Raw genomic sequence first — 19,909 nt, 5'->3', positions numbered from 1 at the left:
CTAGAAATGGATCTTAAAAAATATAAATGAAAAATCAGAGGATACTATTTCTAAAGATGATCCAAGCTGTCCTTTTTTAAAATCTGAAGCAAGATATCTTTAGGTGATATAGTTTTTTTTTTTAATATATTAAAGTAATGTCAATGTTTTTCAGAGTTATATATAGGTTAAATTCTTGCAAACCAGTTATATTTGCAATTTGATTCATAATAACTTCTTTTCTGGATGCTTTTCACTTATCTATACCATTAAGTCGTTGATTTTTGTTTTTTCTGTTTCTTCGTGTATAATATTCTTGAGAACATGGCAAATTCATGAAATGTATTCAGAAAAACCATTGGTGATTTTATTAACAAGTATTTTTGATCACTTGTTATGAGCTGACTCTATCATAAATGTTTAATCAAAGCAAGAATTCTTTTATCATGAAGCCATCACCTTTTTAATATTTGATTTATAAGTGAATCTACTGTAAGTTTCTTTTTAATGGAGTTTACATCTAGGTGTTTTCTGTGATAACAAATTTTAAAAGTAGTGTAACAGTAATATCTGCCATTTACTGAACACCTGCCATGTTCAGGGCACTGTGCTGGGAGTTTAAAAAATGTAAAACTGCAGTCCTGACATTTCTACAAGACGATCAGCAGCCTGAGCTAATTAACACCTGGAAAAACCACAGCTTAGGGAACTTAAGACACAGGCCCACGTCACACCTTGTGGTAAAGCCAGGATATAAATTCAGTTCTGTGTGATTCCAAAGCTATTTTAAAACTAGCCTCAGACAAACAGTGCTGTTTTCAATACCTATAGAAAGAATTGAGCTCCTCTTGCTTACTGCAGTGACCATCTCTATTGTCCAGAAACTTCAGTGGTTGCTGGGTCTAAAGGTGAGTCCTTGTGAGACACAGTCTCCACGTGAGCAGGTGCAAGGCTCTCAGTGCAGTTGGCTGGTCCAAACGCTCCTGCTTATGATATTTTCAATTTAGAAAATGGGCTTCAAAGCTAGCTAGCGTGCCTGTTAGCCCCTCAGTGCCAAGTACTTCTCACTTCGAACAGCCTTTTGGGTTTGCCAAGTACATAGTAAGGGTGTGTGCATCACCAAAATTTGATAAATACTAAATACTTAGAAATTCCTAACAGTCATCTGAATCTTTTCCTTCAATATGTTTGTTTTCCTGCACTACCATTTCCCTGGATCCTGTTTCTCTTCATATCCCAGCAAAAGAGAAACGTATTTATTCTGGTTTGAGAACAGGTCCCTCTCAGGTGCAGGAGACACCCAGGTGTGTCCAGCTCCTAACAGGTGCTCACCAGACACGTCAGAGCTGCATTTTCCCTGTATCTTCCTGGGACCACGTGTTAAAACCACACACTTACATTTTTAAAAAACACATCCATTTGTAGTTCTGTAGAATGGACTTAGAGGAATCAACAGCAGAAAAGAATAGATTCAGAGTTTAAATTCTGAATTTGGGGACTATGATCGATACATCTCCATGTGGAGACGGGAAGTGTGAGAAAACCCCAGCGGGGTTGCAACTGCAACTCTCCCTTCCTTCTGAGATCCTGGGCTGAGGCCAGGAGAGAGGTAGGATTTTAATGGAGAGTGGCGTCTCCCGAGTCCTCCACACTTGTCTCTTACCCCTGGTGGGGGAAGCAGGGACAGTGGCGAGAGAAGAATGAGGGCCTTCCAGACGCTGCTGCGCAAGGCGCTCCCTGCTAGCCTCTCGGTTCGCAGCGCACCCAGCTCTTTGGAGTCCAGTAAGGAACATGGCCACCGTGATCAGCCTGGTCTCATCTGTTCCCCTTTTAGGCCTTACTTGGCCACACGGATACGGTTACCTGTGCCACCGCGTCGTTAGCCTATCACATCATCGTCAGCGGGTCCCGAGACCGAACCTGCATCATCTGGGACCTGAACAAGCTGTCATTCCTAACCCAGCTCCGAGGCCACCGGGCTCCCGTGTCTGCTCTGTGTATCAATGAATTAACCGTAAGTTGTAAACTGCTCACTTGGTTTGTGTGTAGGAACACGTAGCTCTGGCCAGCATAAATACAAAATCACTCTACTCTGTAAGCTGATGGACATGCGTCTTATAAAAGCCACCTGGTTTAGATGCTGTTTGCAAAAGCAAATGGACATTAAAGTTTGTAACCCAGGAAACAGTTCTGTCTTACAATCCAATCATTGCAGCCATACTTCAAAGAGCAAGATTTGGTTCAAAATAAAACAGTCTAGAATGCGCTTTTTTAAAAGCAAGGAATTTGTGGGATTTGTTAAAATTGTTGAAGTTTGATGAAATATGTTCAAAGTATTTATAAAGTGAGGAGAGTAATATTTGGGTACCCAAACAAGAGAAAAATTGTTGTAAAACGGTTTTCACAACAGATTCCCAAGGTATGAAAAAAAAATGGCTCTCGAAAATACAGTGAAACAGAACAAAATAAATGTGCTGGCATAGGAGCCTCCATGCAGACTGGGCAAGGAGAGGGAAAAAGTCATTGGTTTGGGTGATGGGAAGCAGGGAACATTCGGGGTAGGTTTAGAATGAGGTCTCTGTGTCCAGGGCACAAATTCTCACATGTGCAAGTTAATGAGAACCCCCAAGCTCATCACTTCCTGGCTGTAAATATTCACTCCCACCCTTGCCGTCAGCCCCACCAGGCATCGCGCTAGTGACACAGTGTGGTCCTAGCTTTGTCATACCATCAGCCACGGGCAGCTTTCCTTTCAAAGGAGGCATATCTTTAATTTATACCGGAAGATTCTGAATATTGAGTACTGTACTTTCAGTCAAATACCTTGCAGTCACTCAGAGAAAAAAAAGAAAAGGAAATTCACTCATTGCTACTTAATGGCACTTGCAGTTGCGCCGTGGACTTGCTAAGTCTTGTCTGACTCTCTTGTGACCCCATGCACTGTAGGCCGCCAGGCTCCTGTCCATGGGGATTCTCCAGGCAAGAATACTGGAGTGGGTTGCATGCCCTCCTCCAGGGGATCTTCCCAACCCAGGGCCAGGGATCGAACCTACATCTCCTGCATTGGCATCTTTACCACTGAGCCACCAGGGAAGGCCAGTTAATGTCATTTAGATTGTCTCATAATAATACGAGTAATCACAGTCAGGAATGAGTGGGGAGCATGTGGGGATAAGAGAGTCAAATTTGTTTTCATATATATTTGAAAGGCCTAAAATGTTTTTTAAAATAGTACCTTCGGTTGCTCCTGCAAAGGCATCTAAGAGGAGATTTATGGAAATGTCAGTGCAGCAGAACCACTCTCATCTTCACTGTGTTGCTCTGAGTCAAATGCATAATTGCACTATTTCAAGCACTTTGTTTTATGATTGTTCTTAAATGCTGAGGATTTTATTTCTAGTTAGTTGTCACTGGGGCCAGCATCCACTCACTAGACTGCAGTAGTTGCTGCAGACACTATGGACATGTTAGTTTCCCTTTAAAGACTCATTTGTCATCTCCAGCACTCATGAGAAGATTTCTATTTCTGTTACAGTTTTATAGCCATCATCAAGTCTGCCTTAGTGCAGTCTACACTTTGGGCATAAGCTGCCTTGCAGCTGCCCTTTAATTCTCCTTACTCTCAACCCGCCTAACCACAGGGTTTGCTCAGACGCACTCTAATCGAGGCACCCTGGAGTAATTGTAGAATGTCTTGCATAGTACATCATGGGGTGGCAGCCTCCCATCTCCTACAGAGACTGAACCCATTAATTAAAACTCAGTTGCTGACACTCGTCGTCAGAGGTGGTTCAAGGGGCTGATCCAGAGGTAGACACAGCAGTGCTTTGCTCACTGTGGTTTTTGTTTGGTTCTTGCCACCTTGGTAAACTGGGGGAGAAGGGGAAGGAACAGTAGCAAGACCAGCATAGACAGTGGTTTGGAAAAGCACTGGGTCACGCCTGCCTTCCCTTACCTTCTCTCTTGCGTGGGTCCTGCTGTTTCGTTTCTGGCTTTCCTCTGTTCTTGATGTTGCTGTTGTTCAGTTGCTCAGTCATGCCCAACTCTTTGCAACCCCATGGACTGCAGCATGCCAGGCCTCCCTGTCCTTCACTGTCTCCCAGAGCCTGCTCAAACTCATGTCCATTGAGTCGGGGATGCCATCCAACCATCTCGTCCTCTGTCATCCCCTTCTCCTCCGGCACACAATCATTTCCCAGCATCAGGGTCTTTTCTATTGAGTCAGCTGTTCACATAAGGTGGCTGAAGTATTGGAGCTTCAGCATCAGTCCTTCCAATGAATATTCAGGACTGATTTCTTTTAGAATGGACTGGTTGGATCTCCTTGCAGTCCAAGGGACTTTCACGAGTCTTCTCTAACACCACAGTTTAGAAGCATCAATTCTGGCACTCAGCTTTCTTTATAGTCCAACTCTCTTATCCATACATGACTACTGGAAGAACCATAGCTTTGACTAGATACACCTCTGTCAGCAAAGTTAATGTCTCTGCTTTTTAATATGCTGTCTAGGTTGGCCATTGCTTTTTTTCCAAGGAGCAAGCATCTTTTAATTTCATGGCTGCATTCACCATCTGCAGTGATTTTGGAGCCCAAAAAAGTAAAGTCTGTCACTGTTTCCATTGTTTCCCCATCTGTTTGCCATGAAGTGATGGGACTGGATACCATGATCCTAGTTTTTTGAATGTTGAGTTTTAAGCCAACTTTTTCACTCTCCTCTTTCACTTTCATCAAGAGGCTCTTTAGTTCTTCACTTTCTACCGTAAGGGTGGTGTCATTTGCATTTCTGAGGTTGTTGATATTTCTCTGGCAATCTTGATTTCAGCTTGTGTTTCATCCAGCCCAGCGTTTTGCATGATGTACTCTACATAGAAGTTAAATAAGCAGGGTGACAATATACAGCCTTGATGTTCTCCTTTCCCAATTTGAAACCAGTCCATTTTTCCATGTCTGGTTCTAACTGTTGCTTCTTGACCTACATACAGGTTTTTCAGGAGGTAGGAGAGGTGGTCTGGTATTCCCATCTCAAAGAATTTTCCACAGTTTGTTGTGATTTACACAGTCAAAGGCTTTAGCGTAGTCAGTGAAGCAGAAGTAGATGTTTTTCTGAAGTTCTCTTGCTTTTTCTATGATCCAGTGGAAGCTGGTAATGTGATCTCTGCTTCCTCTGCCTTTTCTCAATCCAGCTTGAACATCTGGAAGTTCTCGGTTAATATCCTGTTGAAGCCTAGCCTGGAGAATTTTGAGAATTGCTTTGCTAGCTTGTGAAATGAGTGCAATTGTGCAGTAGTTTGAGCATTCTTTGGCCCTGCCTTTCTTTGGGATTGGAATAAAAACTGATCTTTTCCAGTCCTTGGCCATTGCTGAGTTTTCCAAATTTGCTGGCATATTTATTGTTTTTGATGACCATCTTCCAATTTCTGTACATTGTCCTACGCCCACTGGCTGTACTGAAATCCACCAGATCATTTCTGAAGTCAGACCTAGCATCACTCCTGCCAGACTATCTCAGGGATACGAGAGGCTGCCTGGGATGGTGTAAAAGCTTTGGGGTGTCTAAAGGGCCCAGCGCACTAACCGACACACCATTGATGCTTCAGGAAGAAGCTTAGTTCCTTTAACAGAAGTGGGTTGTTTTTTCACCAAACTGGTAGAATTTGAAGGAAAAGCTTCATTTTTTTTTTTCCCCCTATCTTTGGAACTCATGAAAAACTGACTTCTCAGCTCAGGGAGTCTTAGGGTTTATTCAGTGTGCCAAGAAATGACCTACATACTAGCTTTCTTCTTCTCTATTGTGAATACACATTTGTAATAGGATATTACAGTGTTACCAAGATTTCATCTTTTCATTTATTGAAGGAGAGTCCCAGCTGCACCAAAGTAACAGATTTCTCTTCTACCCTGTGGCTTTTGTGATTGGACTCATTTTATAAAATTAAGTGGGTTCCTACCTCTTGGTGGAAGGTATAGATTTTGTAAACAGTAAGAGGTAAGAGAGTGGTTATCACCTCCTCAGATTACAGATAGCTTTGACATAGAATGCAGCAGGGCTCTGCTGAGTGTGTGAAAGGGCTTCCACCTTCACCACCAGATCACCTTGGCCAGTCTTCATGCCACCTTGAACTCTTAAAGAGGCCTCTGTTCAGGGCATTTTTTTCTAGGTCAGCAAGCTCTGGATTCCAGGCTACCTCAGAAACTACCCAGTCACTAGTCAAAGCACTTAGAACCAGTGGTTCTCGAGAGCCAGACCAAAGATTCGGTTGCTTCTGAAAGGAGCGTGTCCTCTGCTGCGAGTGACGTTTCTCTTCCCCATCTCAGGGGGACATCGTGTCCTGCGCCGGCACGTACATCCATGTGTGGAGCATAAACGGGAACCCCGTCGTGAGTGTGAACACGTTCACAGGCAGGAGCCAGCAGATCGTCTGTTGCTGTGTGTCGGAGATGAACGAGTGGGACACGCAGAACGTCATCGTCACGGGACACTCGGATGGCGTGGTCCGGGTAGGTCCGCTGTGAGCACATGCTCCAGGGTGTTTGCTGCCCTGGTTCACTCGAAGCTTCTGTACCTATCCGCAGGTGAAGACACCTGGAGGTTGTCCTGCTGTTTAGCAAACTCGCGCTCAGATGTAGACCTTGGCCACTGGGTTATCAGACATGGGGAGCATCAGTGACTTGGCCTCTTTTTCCCCCATTAAGCAGATGTGTTAGTGCTATTGACCACTTGACACAGGATCACTTAGACACCATTTCCCTGTCACGCTGCAATTGCTAGAAATGTCAGCTGCCCAAGTATTGGCCTTTCAGCCCGTCAGAAGGCTTCTTAGGGAAAATGCGAACCGTCTCTTCTCTGTAGAGAATCACAGAGCTCGATCATGCTTCCAGGGCCCTCACATCATCCATTTCTTTCTTGTCTCAGATCCTGGGCGATTTTACTGAATCCTAGATCCATTTATCCTTTTCTTAGTTTTCATGTGTTGAAAAGAAAGTGAAATCACTCAGTTGTGTCCAACTCTTCACCACCCCGTGGACTGTAGCCTACCAGGCTCCTCTGTCCATGGGATTTTTCCAGGCAAGAGTACTGGAGTGGGTTGCCATTTCCTTCTCCAGGGGATCTTTCCAACCCAGGGATCGAACCCAGGTCTCCCTTACTGTAGGCAGAAGCTTTACTGTCTGAGCCACCAGGGAAGCCGATGCGTTCATGCATTGGGCCTCTACCAAAAATGGAATCCACAGACTGTTGACCTTTTTAGTCTGTTCTAATACTTAGGTGTTTCTCTCGGGAGATTTTTCTTTATGTCCTTCTTTAATTATGCTCTGTAAAAGGAGAGAGCAGATGGTTGCTGCCCTTGTAATCACAGTCATAAGCAGAGCTACACAATGAAGCCATCGGCCACTCCCCGGCCACACTCTACTCTCAGACTATGGGCACACCCCCCAAAGCCGCAGGCCTGCAGAGCAGCATTCCAGATTACTCCGTCTCTGAGGCATCACGAAGAGCACCCTAGCCAAACATGTCTGAGGCTCCTATTTCCTGTACACCTTCTTGGAGGTGTAAAGTATGTATCAGTGTATGCAAGGCTCACAGGGGTTTTGTAGGAAATAAGGAAGTGTACATAGTTTAACTGTGTTTCTGAAATCTCTTTGACCCCATTCCTTTTCCCTTGACTATGAAAAACTCACTGACATCTCATGCAACACAGTCTGGGGAGAACTGTTTAATTTGTAAGCAGTCCCTGCCACATTTTTCAAGATACAGGGAAACCTGACGGTACATAATAAGAGAAATCAGGTTACCTATGTAACCCTGAGAATCCATCTTCATGCAGTAACTCATAAATTGTTTCTGTAATCTGTTCAATTGTGTTGTTTTGTTCCCATGCTTATTTAAATTCAGTTTTGGAGAATGGAATTTTTGCAAGTTCCTGAAACACCAGCCCCTGAGCCTGCTGAAGTCCTCGAAATGCAGGAAGACTGTCCAGAAGCACAAATCGGTATTGAATACTTTCTAAGTTTTGCAGTAATTTTCATGTTTCTTTTTTTTAATCCTTATGAAAACTTACATCAACCAAGGTGAGCAAGAGCCGGAGGTCGGGCATTGCTGTCAGAAGTGGTCTTAACCATCTGGTGTGCAAAGCAGCCTGGCAGGCTCAGAGTTCTCTGGTTCATCAGGCAATGCCCCGAGTGGTAGTGTCTCATGGTCAGCTTTCGCATCCCACGATACATACAGTTACAAGCTTCCCAGAATACCAGAGGCTTGGCCTTTCCATTCTGAGAAATACAAAGCAGGTCCAAGAGTCCACTGTCCAGTGAGTCAGGGAGCCACACCTCAGTGCCACCCATCACTTGAACAGCTCCGTGTGAGTGACAGGGCAGCATCATGTTTGTAAACTATTCACAGAGACAGACCAGAGTCCATGCCCTAGACCCCCTCAGAACGGGCTTTCATCAGTCAGAAACCTGGTGATCTGTATTCTTGTTTTTTAGTCGCCAAGTCATGTGCGACTCTTTGCGACCCCATGCGCTATAGCCCACCAGGTTTCTCTGGCCATCGATGTCCCAGGCAAGAATACTGGAGTGGGTTGCCATTTCCTCCTCCAGGGTATCTTCCCAGCCCAGGGATTAAACCCACATCTCCTGCATTGGCAGGCAGGTTCTTGGTACCACTGAGCCACCAGGGAAGCCCCAATCTTTGTTCTGTATCTGCTGTTTGTGAAGCACTTTAACATTTTCCAGTGAAATATAGATTTATTTGTGTGTGTATATATACACACACAGAATGTTTGGAAATGACACCAAATAATCAAGCTAAGGTATGCTTTGGGTTACTGAGTCTCCAGAGAAGTACCTCTCGCTGATTTAGATCAACTGGTCCAAGACTCTTCGTAGAAAGGAACGGGGCTTTAAGTTCAATCTCTAGATGATCTCTCCATGACTAATTTTTGTACATTGAGAATTCAGCATGAGTTTGACAATATGAGGAAGTTGCTAAGGGAAAAGACTTACTATCAGAAAGACACAAATCCTTCTCCTTGTAAGCTTGACAGTAGCTTTTATTTTCTTTGCCAGAACCGATGAACAGGACATTGTAATGCTTGTATTACTTTAATGTGTGTAAATTTCCACATAGACAGTTGCAGCTCCACTAAGAAGAAAGCCATCTGGGTGTTTGAAGACCTACACTCAGAATTCAGTTGTTAGTATTTGAGAGTTAATAACTGTTGTGTGTCAGACATTGACTGTTCAGTCTAATGAGAAGTGTGTCCCTCTCCCTTCTTCTTAACAAAGCTTGTAAGTGAAAAACAGGGAAATACAAATAAGGAGAGAAGAAGGGGTCAGATTCAGGGAGGAGAGACATTTGTATGTCTTCGTCCTCTTTATGTTTTCACATTGTGGACAAAGTTTGGCAGGAGTGGCAGAGGCGGAGAGCACCCCACAGAAGGGGTTAACTTGGGACCATGTCAAAGTGGTAGGACTCAAGGGCAGGGCCCCAGATGAAAAAGAGAGCTAGTGGCTCTCTGGAAATCAAACCCATGTCAAAGACCACTGTTTGAAGATTTCCATGATCATAAGCCATTGGGTTAAAAAAAAAACCCTGAAATTAGCCAACCAGATTACTAACGTTAGTAGAAGTGTTAATCGCTCAGTTATGTCCAACTCTGTGTAATCCCATGGACTGTCTCCTCTGTCCATGGGATTTCCCAGGCAGGAATAATGGAGTGGGTTGCCATTTCCTCCTTCGGGTGGATCTTCAGGTTTGATCCCTGGGTCTACTTCATTGCAGGCAGACTTTACCACAGGCAAATTAAGTATTTGTCTAGTTAAAAAATATGCGTAGTGGACTGGTGCTTGCTCACTTGTTTGTTTGTTTGTTTTTGGCTGAGTCAAGTTGTAGTTGTGGCACGCAGGATCTTCATTGACACACGCAGGTTCATGGGCTCCAGAGCAAGTGGGTTCAGTAGTGGAGGCACACAGGCTTAGTTGCCCTGCGGCGTGTGAGATCTTAGTTCCCTGACCAGGGATCAAACCTGTATCTCCATTGAAAGGCAAATTCTTAACCACTGGACCACCAGGGAGGTCCCTGCTCTCTTGTTCTTGCTCTCTCCTTTATTCCAGTTACGTATATTTGAAAGAAGGTGAAAGTGTTGGTCGCTTAGTAGTGTCTGACTCTTTGCAATCCCATGGACTGTAGCCTGCCAGGCTCCTCTGTCCATGGGATTCTCCAGGCAAGGATACTGTAGTGGGTTGCCATTCCCTTCTCCAGGGGATCTTCCTGACATAGGGATTGAACCCGGGTCTCCTGCACTGCAGGCAGATAGATTCTTTACCGTCTGAGCCACCAGGAAAGCCACTTTTCCCTCCAGTAGACTATTGCAAGGGAATTGATCTGAAGAAATGCACAATAACAATGGAAAGAGGAGGAAGAACAAAATTCTCAATTAAGATTTCTATCCATAGTCTGTTCATCTGTGCTGTCATTATATTGACTGCTGTGTGGAAGGCACCATGCTGGAACTCCTTCTCTCCAACTGACCACTGTCTTGCAGAAATAATGACCAAAAGTGATAGTTTGGGGTGATAATTTTAAATGTGTGAGAGCCATACAGCTGTTAAAGGAGCCCAGAAGAGAGAGTTAACTTTCTGTTGCAGGAACCATGTAAGATTTTAGAGAAAGAAGCATTTAAGATATGTCTTGAGAGAGAGGTCACATCGAAACACACAGATATTGGGAAGATGGGTCCAGGCAGGGCCAACCTGCGTGTGCAAAACTAGTTGCGAAGAGGAGCAGGGCTGCGTGGAGAGCAGAGCGGGCACGTCCAGCTAAGCTGTGGCCATGAGGCAGGTGCAGGTGGTGAGAAATTCATAAAGGCAGGCTTTGGCCAGAACGTGAAAGAATAAATGTCGATCTAAGGATCTGGGCCACAACAGTCTATGAACTCTGAAGTTCTACCATTTTGCTATCATACCTAACTGAAAATTTTGGCAATTTATTTGCCTTTATGACTTCCCAGTTTGAGCTAGTGATAAATAACCCTCTTACCAGTGAAGGAGACATAAGAGATGTGGGTTTGATCCCTGGGTCAGGAAGGTCCCCTGGAGGACGACGTGGCAACCCACTCCAGTATTCTTGCCTGGAGAATCCCATAGAGAGAGGAGCCTGGTGGGCTACAGTCCACAGGGCCACAAAGACTGGGAAATAACTGAAGCAACTTTGCATATTGTAATATTGAGCTTAAAATACTGTCTCTTGTGTCTTAACCAGTAGAGGAAAAATACCAGTGGGACAAAGCTAGATCTAACCATGATGTGTGTGTGTTTTCTAATTCCCCCAATGCATCACCCAGGGCAAGAAGCCCAGGACGAGGACAGCAGCGATTCCGAGGCCGACGAGCAGAGCGTCAGCCAGGACCCCAAGGACACGCCCAGCCAGCCCAGCAGCACCAGCCACCGGCCCCGGGCAGCCTCCTGCCGAGCCACAGCCACCTGGTATAACGACAGTGGCTCCGACGACTCCAGGCGCTGGTCCGATCAGCTCAGCCTCGATGAGAAAGACGGCTTCATATTTGTGAACTATTCAGAGGGCCAGAGCAGACCTCATCTTCAGACTCCCCTTAACCACCCCCACCCCAATCCCATCGAGGCGCGGAATTACAGCCGATTGAAGCCTGGTAACTCGGAAGTCCCACGTCTGTTTCTCAAGCGTTGTGGGTTGGCGAGGGTCGGTGGACTGAGGCAGAGCGCTGCGGCTCTTCTTTGCCCCATCCCTGTGACCGAGGCCGCCCGCCAAGAGGGCCTCACGTTTCTTCTTGTGTAAAGTGGACCTAGAGACCCTTGGAGATTCTGTCCTACAGTAGCATTTGCAATATGTTGGGCATTTTGTAAAGAAAAATAACCTCAAACCAAAACTTCATTCATTCACAAATTATGAAAGCTGTTGAAAATGGGTAGGCTGTGGATTACGGATAAATAGATAAAACTCTATTCACAGAGAACTTTACCTATGATAGCGTTAGGGGCCACGTCCTCAACTGGAGAAGTTGTGTCTTGTACTGAGGGTTTCCCCCTCTCCATGTTTGTCCTTGTGAAGGCCTAACTGAGTCCATGGTCAGTGTCAGGCTAGACTGCTGGACCTTTAATAACCAAGGCCGCAGTGACCAAGAACCAGAGAGGCTGCCAGAGCTGTGTTCGGCTGCACCCTGAAGTTTGAGGGCCCTTTGTCAGGGGCCACCTACCATACGTGGGCTCCCTTCGCTTCATCAGTCATGCGTTGCCCTTTTCCACCCCAGGGTACCGCTGGGAACGGCAGCTCGTGTTCAGGAGTAAGCTGACCATGCACACGGCCTTTGACCGGAAGGACAATGCTCACCCTGCCGAGATCACTGCATTGGGCGTCTCCAAGTAAGTAGCCAGCTCTCCTGGGGCCCAGCCCAGGTGCCCACACTCAAGCCACCTCTGGGGAGCTCAGGTTTCATCTGTATTATCCTGTGGGGCTATACCAGGCACACCAGGACACCTGCCAGTGTGTGGATTTCACTTGTGAATTTCAAAAACCAAAAAACTTTGCCTTCTCTGTTCTTCAGAGATACAGCATGGTTTGATGCATGGAGAGTCGAGATGGAAGTACGCATTCTGGCTCAGTGCTGTTCTGTGCCTGTTCATGCTCGACCCCTCCCCAGCACACACATCCACTGGGGACTGGGGTCACAGGGAGCTGCGGCCACGTGGCGGTGACTCTGCCATGTCTCCTGCAGGGACCACAGCAGGATCCTCGTGGGCGACAGTCGGGGCCGGGTGTTCAGCTGGTCTGTGAGCGACCAGCCCGGCCGCTCTGCCGCTGACCACTGGGTGAAGGACGAAGGAGGGGACAGCTGTTCAGGCTGCTCCGTGCGGTTCTCTCTCACGGAAAGACGGCACCATTGCAGGAACTGTGGTCAGCTCTTCTGCCAGAAGTAAGATGAGATGCAAGCTTTCTTTCCTTTTAATTAAAAAATTAATTTTTGTTTATTTATCTTTAGTTGCTCGGGGTCTCTGCCGTGAACAGGCTTTCCTCTAGTTGCAGCGAGGGTTCAGGCTACTCTCTAGGTGGGGTGCTCGGCATCTTCTCACCGTGGCTTGTCCTCACCGTGGCTTCTTCTCACCGTGGCTTCTCCTCACTGTGGCTTCTCTTCTTGCAGAGGCAGGGCTCTAGGTGCACAGGCTTCAGTAGATGTGATTATGGGCTCAGTGGCCCAGTGGCGGGTGGGATCGTCTTCACCCAGGGTTTGAACCTGTGTCCCCTGCATTGGCAGGCTGACTTTTAACCACTGGACCACGAGGGAGGTCCTTGATGGACTCAAGGGATTTTCTTTCATTTTATCAGAACAATAAGCAATACTGCAATGCACACCATTATAAATGCCCTCTTCATTCACAAGCTGGAGTTTCCCTAGAGGAGATACCTCGGAAAGGAACTGATAGATGACAGACATACCCCTGAGCTTAAGCAGCTATTGCCACATTACTCTCCAGAACAGTAGTGCTGGTTCACTCTCCCTCCAGCGGGATATGTCAGTTCCTGCAGTGCTTATTCATACCTGGTACTGCCAAGCTTTTCCACTGTTGCCAATCTGATAGCCAGATTGTGTTGTTTGAACTTGCAGCGTTTCTGAGGTTGAACATCTTTTCACATGCTTATTGGCAGTTTTGAGTTTCCTCTTGGGTAACTTGGCCCATTTCCCTTTTGGGTTTGCTCTTCTGTTTTTTCCCACCTACTTGAGGAGTTGTTTTGTATCCTAGGCTCTGATCCTTTGCCTTATATATGTCTTGCAGATATCTTCTGCCAGTCTATGGCTTGTGTTTTTAACTTGATGTATGTTTTTTTCTGGCACACGGGTTTAGAATTTTGATGTAGTAGCATGTGTTACTTTTTATGACTTTTGCTTCTTTTTTTGGCCTTAAAAAATCTTTCTCTGTAGTGAGGTCATAAAGATGGCCTTGTTCATTTTCTTTTAAAAGTTTCAAAGTTTTGTTTTTCACATTTGGGTCTTTAGGTTCAAATCCACTTGGAATTTATTTGGGGGTACAACATGAGGTGGGGATCGCTTACATTTCCTGGGTATGAAGAGTCAGCTGTCCCATATGTACTGACTCTTTGGCATCTCTGTCATATACTGGGGTCCCACATATGCATGTTCGGGCCTTACTTTCCTTTTTTTAACATTTATTTACTTAGATATTTGCCTGCTTAGTCTCTCAGTCGTGTCCAACTCTTTGTGACCCTTTGGACTGTAGCCTGTCAGCCTCCTCTGTCCATGGGATTTCCCAGGCAAGAATGTATCTTGTACGTATTTTTGACTGCACTGGGTCTTCATTGCTATTCGTGGGCTTTCTCCAGTTGCAGTGTGGTCTACCCTTCATTGCAGTACATGGGCTTCTCTTGTTGCAGAACACAGGTCCTAGGGTGTGTGGGCTCAGTAGTTGTGGCCCACAGGCTTAGCTTCTCCGAGGTATGTGGGATCTTCCCGGACCAGGGATTGAACCCATGTCCCCTGCATTGGCAGGCAGATTCTTAACCACTAGACCATCAGGGAAGCCCCAGTCCTTAGTTTTCATGGCAGACAACAGAAAAGATGCCCCAGGCAGTACTCACTAATATTTATATTGCCTTACTCGAAAGATGCTTTCACAGAAAACACAAAGTGTGTCATTGCTCCTGAGCCAGTCCTGAGCCTTGGCTTATTGGAAAAGCTACAGTCTTGGGTTTACACTGCCCGGGTGCTCACTGGGCTGTTGTCCATTGCGTCATCTCAGCACATTACTAGCCCTCTCTGAAATCACATATGAGTTTTGTAAAGCACCAGATGCAAATCTGTCAGTATAGGTGTTTAGTAAAAAGTGTTATCATAATTATAAATTTTTTTTCAGATTAATGTCTTAAACCTTTTCTCCTGAGATGTCTAATTCAAGGTGAGGTAGCAGAAAGTTGCTGCCAGCCACTTCTTACAGGAATTTCCATGATGGCAGAGGAATCTGTCTTGAGCTTCTGTGCTTTGAGACACTCACTCTGTGAAGCCTAGTGATCCGGTAATTTCTGGTAATCAGCACCTCCATATGTCTGCTGACATACATCTGTTCTTTGTAGTGTTTAATTTTCAAAGTACTGTTTACATGTAGGTGATTCTTTAAAGTATCCCAGGCCCTCAAATGTTGAATGGAGGCTTTATTTGAAAAACCAACCAAACAAGTGACTGATGATGACATAATGGGCATGGAAGGAATGCTGTCCCAGAGGGCATAGCCCTGCCGTGATCTTTTACCCTTGAGCTGTTAAGGGAGCTTGCCAGCATTCCTGAGGGTCTCCTCAAAGTCCAGTCCCTTAAACCCCCAAGGCTGGTGGCACTTCACTTATTCTCTGGACACTTCTACTGGTAGATTAATGGAGAAAATAAAATTTTCGGTCTTGTGAAAAGCCAAGCTCAAAGTGACGGAGTGCCACATTCAGGGTCATATCCTGCTTTATGCCAGGAATAAGAATGCTTTCTATAAAGAACTTGAACATCTCTGAGTGTGTATTCCACCTCAAGAAATTCTGTCAAGATAAACAGAAAATGAGAACATTTGGACCAGACAGAAAAGTCAAACTACCTGTTTAAGAAATGACTGAAAAGTGACTCAAAGTGTTTAAAAGCTCAGAAGAACTCTTCAGTGACCGACCAAAGTAGCTTTTAAAATGAATAGTAAGAGCTGTAACGCCCAGGGAAAATAGTCAGGCTCCAAGTAAAGACATTGGGATACCGCCCAGGGTTACAGGACATGAGGCAGAATGCCCTACTTCCGTCCTGCACAGGAAGAATGGCCTCAGAGCTGTTCACTTCCCTTGGCTTCATCCTGTAGGAGAATCTTTTTTTTTTAATCCTCTTTTGTGAAATAAATGCCTCGCCTTGGTCTATTAGCACTTTTCTTCATAGAATGAACAAGGAATACAGCATTCCTCGTGGTCCTTGGTCAAAAACCACATGACCCAGTACGGCCTCTGGCATTCTTCTGACACAATATGGTCTTGAGCGTTATGCTGCAGGCTGTCCATTCTGTTTTTAAATTAGCATTTCGGGGCCCAGTGGTCCGATGTGGGAAAAGATCCATAACTACTTGGTTTTGCCTCTTCTTTAGGTGCAGCCGATTTCAGTCAGAAATCAAGCGCTTGAAAATCTCCTCCCCAGTACGTGTCTGTCAGAACTGTTACTACAACTTACAGCATGAGCGGAGTTCAGAAGACGGGCCTCGGAATTGCTGAAGATTCACCCAGCTGATTGGAGACCACAGTCGCGAGACCCCGCTTCCCGCCTCCCCCGTCACAACTCGCAGCTCGGAGGGCATCGAAACAGTCTCCGTTTACACATCTCTTCACACCGTGCATCTGAAGTGTGGGATTCAAAGGGAACACTGACTAGACGGGCATAGAGTCCAGTCGTGGGGCAGGCACTGTGCAGATGGGCAGCACCTGCCGAGAAGACGAGGTGGTTCCCAGGAGCAACGTCTCAATATCCGACTCTCCCTTAACAGTCGCTGTCTCCAAGAGAAAATCCTCACGTATTAACTGTTCTTTTCTTGCGTCTCGTTTTTGTAGAGCTACTCATCCTCAATTGGAAAAATCAACGACTACAAAAAAAAAAAAAAGGCTTTTAGAAAACGGTTGTAAATCTGACTTCTTTGCAAGTAACTGTGTATATTGTAAATAGGTACAAAGGCCTTTTTTCTAAATAAGGACTTAACAGCCTGTAACATGAGACTTCCAACTAAACCACTAATTCAATGAAATACTTATGGTTTGTCTGACATCGCTCACCAATTAATTATAAATATGTTTTTTTTTAAATCCTCAAAGACATTATCTGTGGTCTTTTTTCCTTCCCCCTTTCAAGCCCAGCCCGTGTGCCCGATGTCCTTTCTCAAGTTGCCCACGGTATCTCCACTTAACCTAAGCTAGTAACCAAAACAATGTCATGTGGACCTTCTTTAGGAAACAGTGTGGGAGAATAGGAGTCTGGCCCTGAGATACCCTGGCGATCTTTGGGCATCTTGCACATGGCCACATACCACCTCGATGTTGTTCTGATGTCATGAGGCCCCACGTAGACTTCTCTTTGGACTGCCCTGTGGTCAAAGCATCCGTTCTTAGCACTGCGCCCTGATGGTCGGGCAATCCACGCAGTGCAGGAAACAGCCCTGCCTCAACTAATGGAAATATATTTGCATGTAACCCAAATTAGCTTCTCTTGCATAGAACATAAGAAGTATGTGTCTTTGGTGACACTAATGTTCTACTATAGCTTATTTTCCAAAAAAGGGTTAAAACAAAAGAAAAAAGTGTACAGAATTAACATGTAAACCTTGTTGTAAAACTGGATCATGTCAGAACTGCTTATATTTAACCTTTACCATTTAATGCCATCTACCTGAAAACAGTGAGATTTATACTGTATCAATGTCTATTTTTTTGTTTTTGCTATGAATATAATTACAGTATTTTAATATTTAGTTATTTAATTTGTTCTACTAGTTGGATACAGAACACACAAATCCAGGGAGACTAAAGCTGGTGGGGGTGAAGAGATAAGTTTCGTTTACAGAAAAAAAAGGCTTTGGTGGTGGGATTTTTTAAAATGTGTGTTATGTACATATATAAATATATATATAAAACAAATGAAACGATTAATCTAGATTTTAACATTTTCAGATATTTAGTGATAATATTATGAACAAATCTAAAAGCCCTGTGATTTGAAAAACATTGAAGCATTTATGGCCCAGGAAAGGAAGGACAGGCCTTCACACCTCTCGGAGTATCACACGAAGGACAGCGGCTTTGGCATTCCCGATTTTTCATCTTTAGGCCCTGGTGACAGGCACACTTATGCACTAAAATGCACATATATGCACATGCATTCAAGCATAGGCATTGGTACAACAGTAACCTTGTACCTAATGGGCTGAAACCAGCTTAAGAACAAATTTGTTCTTCCTGATAACTAGGTCTCCAAGAGAAAAATATAAAGGCTGCTTTAGTGCCTTATGCTTACTAAATTTACACCTTTATTTACTTAGGTTTGAGCCTACCGTCTATTTATGATTACATATCAAAATTGAGGAAAACACTTCCATTTCTAAAAGTTCAAGTATACTTGTTAATAAAAGGATTATTGGCATTAATACTTTAACTTGAAGAAGAGTTGTGTTCTGTTTTCCTTCCTGTGTCTCCCTCTCTCCCATCTTCCTCCCCCTCCGCCCCCAACCTTCTTCCTTCAGTTCTAATAAATAATGCTGGGTGTTCAGCAGTTGCAGGACTTGTGCTCTCACCTAGCCGTGGGCTTTGCCCCTGTCCGGACCTAGAGATGAGTTGTAGCAGTGTTATTCTACACTTTTTAAAAGAGGCGTCCTCCTTGTGTCCACGAACCATGTTTACCCCAAACCCAATGGCAGAGATGTTCTTTCAAGACTTGAATATATGAATGTCTGTACGTAGTTACTTAAAGGTTATTCCTCTATGTAATATGAAGTTATATGAGATGAACACTTTTAAACTTTCGGACACAACTCCCATAACTAGAAGGTGGAAACCAAAACCCTCATGATAGTATTTCCTCTGGCAGCTGGTGCTGTGGGCAACCGTTTTTGTTCAGTGGGGTTTCTTTTCCTTTTTGCTTTTAATGCAGAAATCACAAATCACTCACACACCCAAGAACACTCACTCACATAAACTAATCGTTTCTCTGGATGTCTTTCTGTGCTCCATGTACATTTGTTTACCAACATATATTCTCAGCATGTACACCCACCTTTGTGTGGTCCATGCTCTTTCTCTGAGAGTACCTCACAGGGCTTCTGCCTGATCTTTGTAGTGGTTTGTCCATCCATCCACTCATTCATCCATGTTTTCTAACATTTGTGTGTAGTGTGGCATGATAATGTCATGCTTTTGAAGAGGAGACTAGCTGCCCACAGCAGCCATCCGTCTGGATAATAGCAAAACACTCTAGATAAGTTATTTTGCACTTTCTTATGTATAAAGTTGGTAGAAACTTATTTTTGCTTTGTATCATTTAAATACATTTTGTTTGGGTAAATGAACTGTGTATAAAATATTTATGCCATTAAAACTGTTTTTAGAAAGTATTTTTAATTTCAGCAAGTTTGGTTACTTGTTGCATGACTATTAACACAGCTGACTTTTTGTGTCAGTGCAATGTATATTTTTTTGTCCTGTTATTAACTTGTAAGCCCTAGTAATGGCCGATTATTTGTACAGCAACAGAAGTAAATTGAAGATACTGGCTAAGACTGGATTGACTGTGGACTTTTGTACTATATCGCAGAATCCAATATCTGTTCTTTGGTGGTTATGTAAAAGGCCTGAAGAATTACTCTCTTAGTGTGCAATCTGTGATAACTGAATGTTCATTGTATATCTGTCTCTGATGCAAAAAGGTAGAGTAACACAATTACAATACATGATTAAATGCAGTAGTCCAGATACTTTTTTTTTTTCATTTCAGATAAATACCTCCTATTTACCACCCCCAGAAAAAAAAGAAAAAGTTTTTGAGCCAGCTCTTCAGAGAAGGAAAAACAAAATTGAGGTCCGGTAAAACTTGTGTGTAGTTCTTTTCTAGTTGTGAATATATCTTTCAGAAGCGCCTGCTTCAAGTCTCTGCTTGCAGAGGTGTTGGCTGCTAGGATCTGGCTCCAGTTCTAGTGCAATCCACGTTTTAAAGCCAGGCTTTCCGCATCCTGAGTTTCCCAGTGATGCTGGACTCCCGGGGCTGTGTGCACAGCCGCAGGGAGAGACAAGTGGCTCTTGGGAGACGTGACCTTCAGACTTGAATGAACCTCTGGAAAAGGACTACATCTCATGGTTTCGGCTCCTTTTCCCTGAGCTTTTTCTCCTGTCCATCATAT

The 19,909-nt window shown here is 44.4% G+C and overlaps 1 protein-coding gene across 3 annotated transcripts in view; it reads left to right on the top strand.

The window, feature by feature from the left end:
• The window catches only part of WDFY3 (WD repeat and FYVE domain containing 3), a 283,520-nt gene extending 264,038 nt beyond the window's left edge, over window positions 1-19,482 (top strand). For all 3 annotated transcript variants that reach the window (XM_027544940.1, XM_027544939.1, XM_027544938.1), the window contains 7 exons: window positions 1,814-1,993; window positions 6,296-6,478; window positions 7,872-7,968; window positions 11,320-11,643; window positions 12,262-12,373; window positions 12,727-12,924; window positions 16,124-19,482. In XM_027544940.1, coding sequence (XP_027400741.1) covers window positions 1,814-1,993; window positions 6,296-6,478; window positions 7,872-7,968; window positions 11,320-11,643; window positions 12,262-12,373; window positions 12,727-12,924; window positions 16,124-16,247 — 1,218 coding nt within the window. In that variant the 3' untranslated portion in view covers window positions 16,248-19,482. The remainder of the gene's footprint in view (window positions 1-1,813; window positions 1,994-6,295; window positions 6,479-7,871; window positions 7,969-11,319; window positions 11,644-12,261; window positions 12,374-12,726; window positions 12,925-16,123) is intronic.
• The last annotated feature ends 427 nt before the right edge of the window (window positions 19,483-19,909 follow it).

Source organism: Bos indicus x Bos taurus, chromosome 6, assembly GCF_003369695.1.
Source record: "Bos indicus x Bos taurus breed Angus x Brahman F1 hybrid chromosome 6, Bos_hybrid_MaternalHap_v2.0, whole genome shotgun sequence".
NCBI lineage: Eukaryota > Metazoa > Chordata > Mammalia > Artiodactyla > Bovidae > Bos > Bos indicus x Bos taurus.
This window is presented reverse-complemented; position numbering and strand designations above follow the sequence as displayed.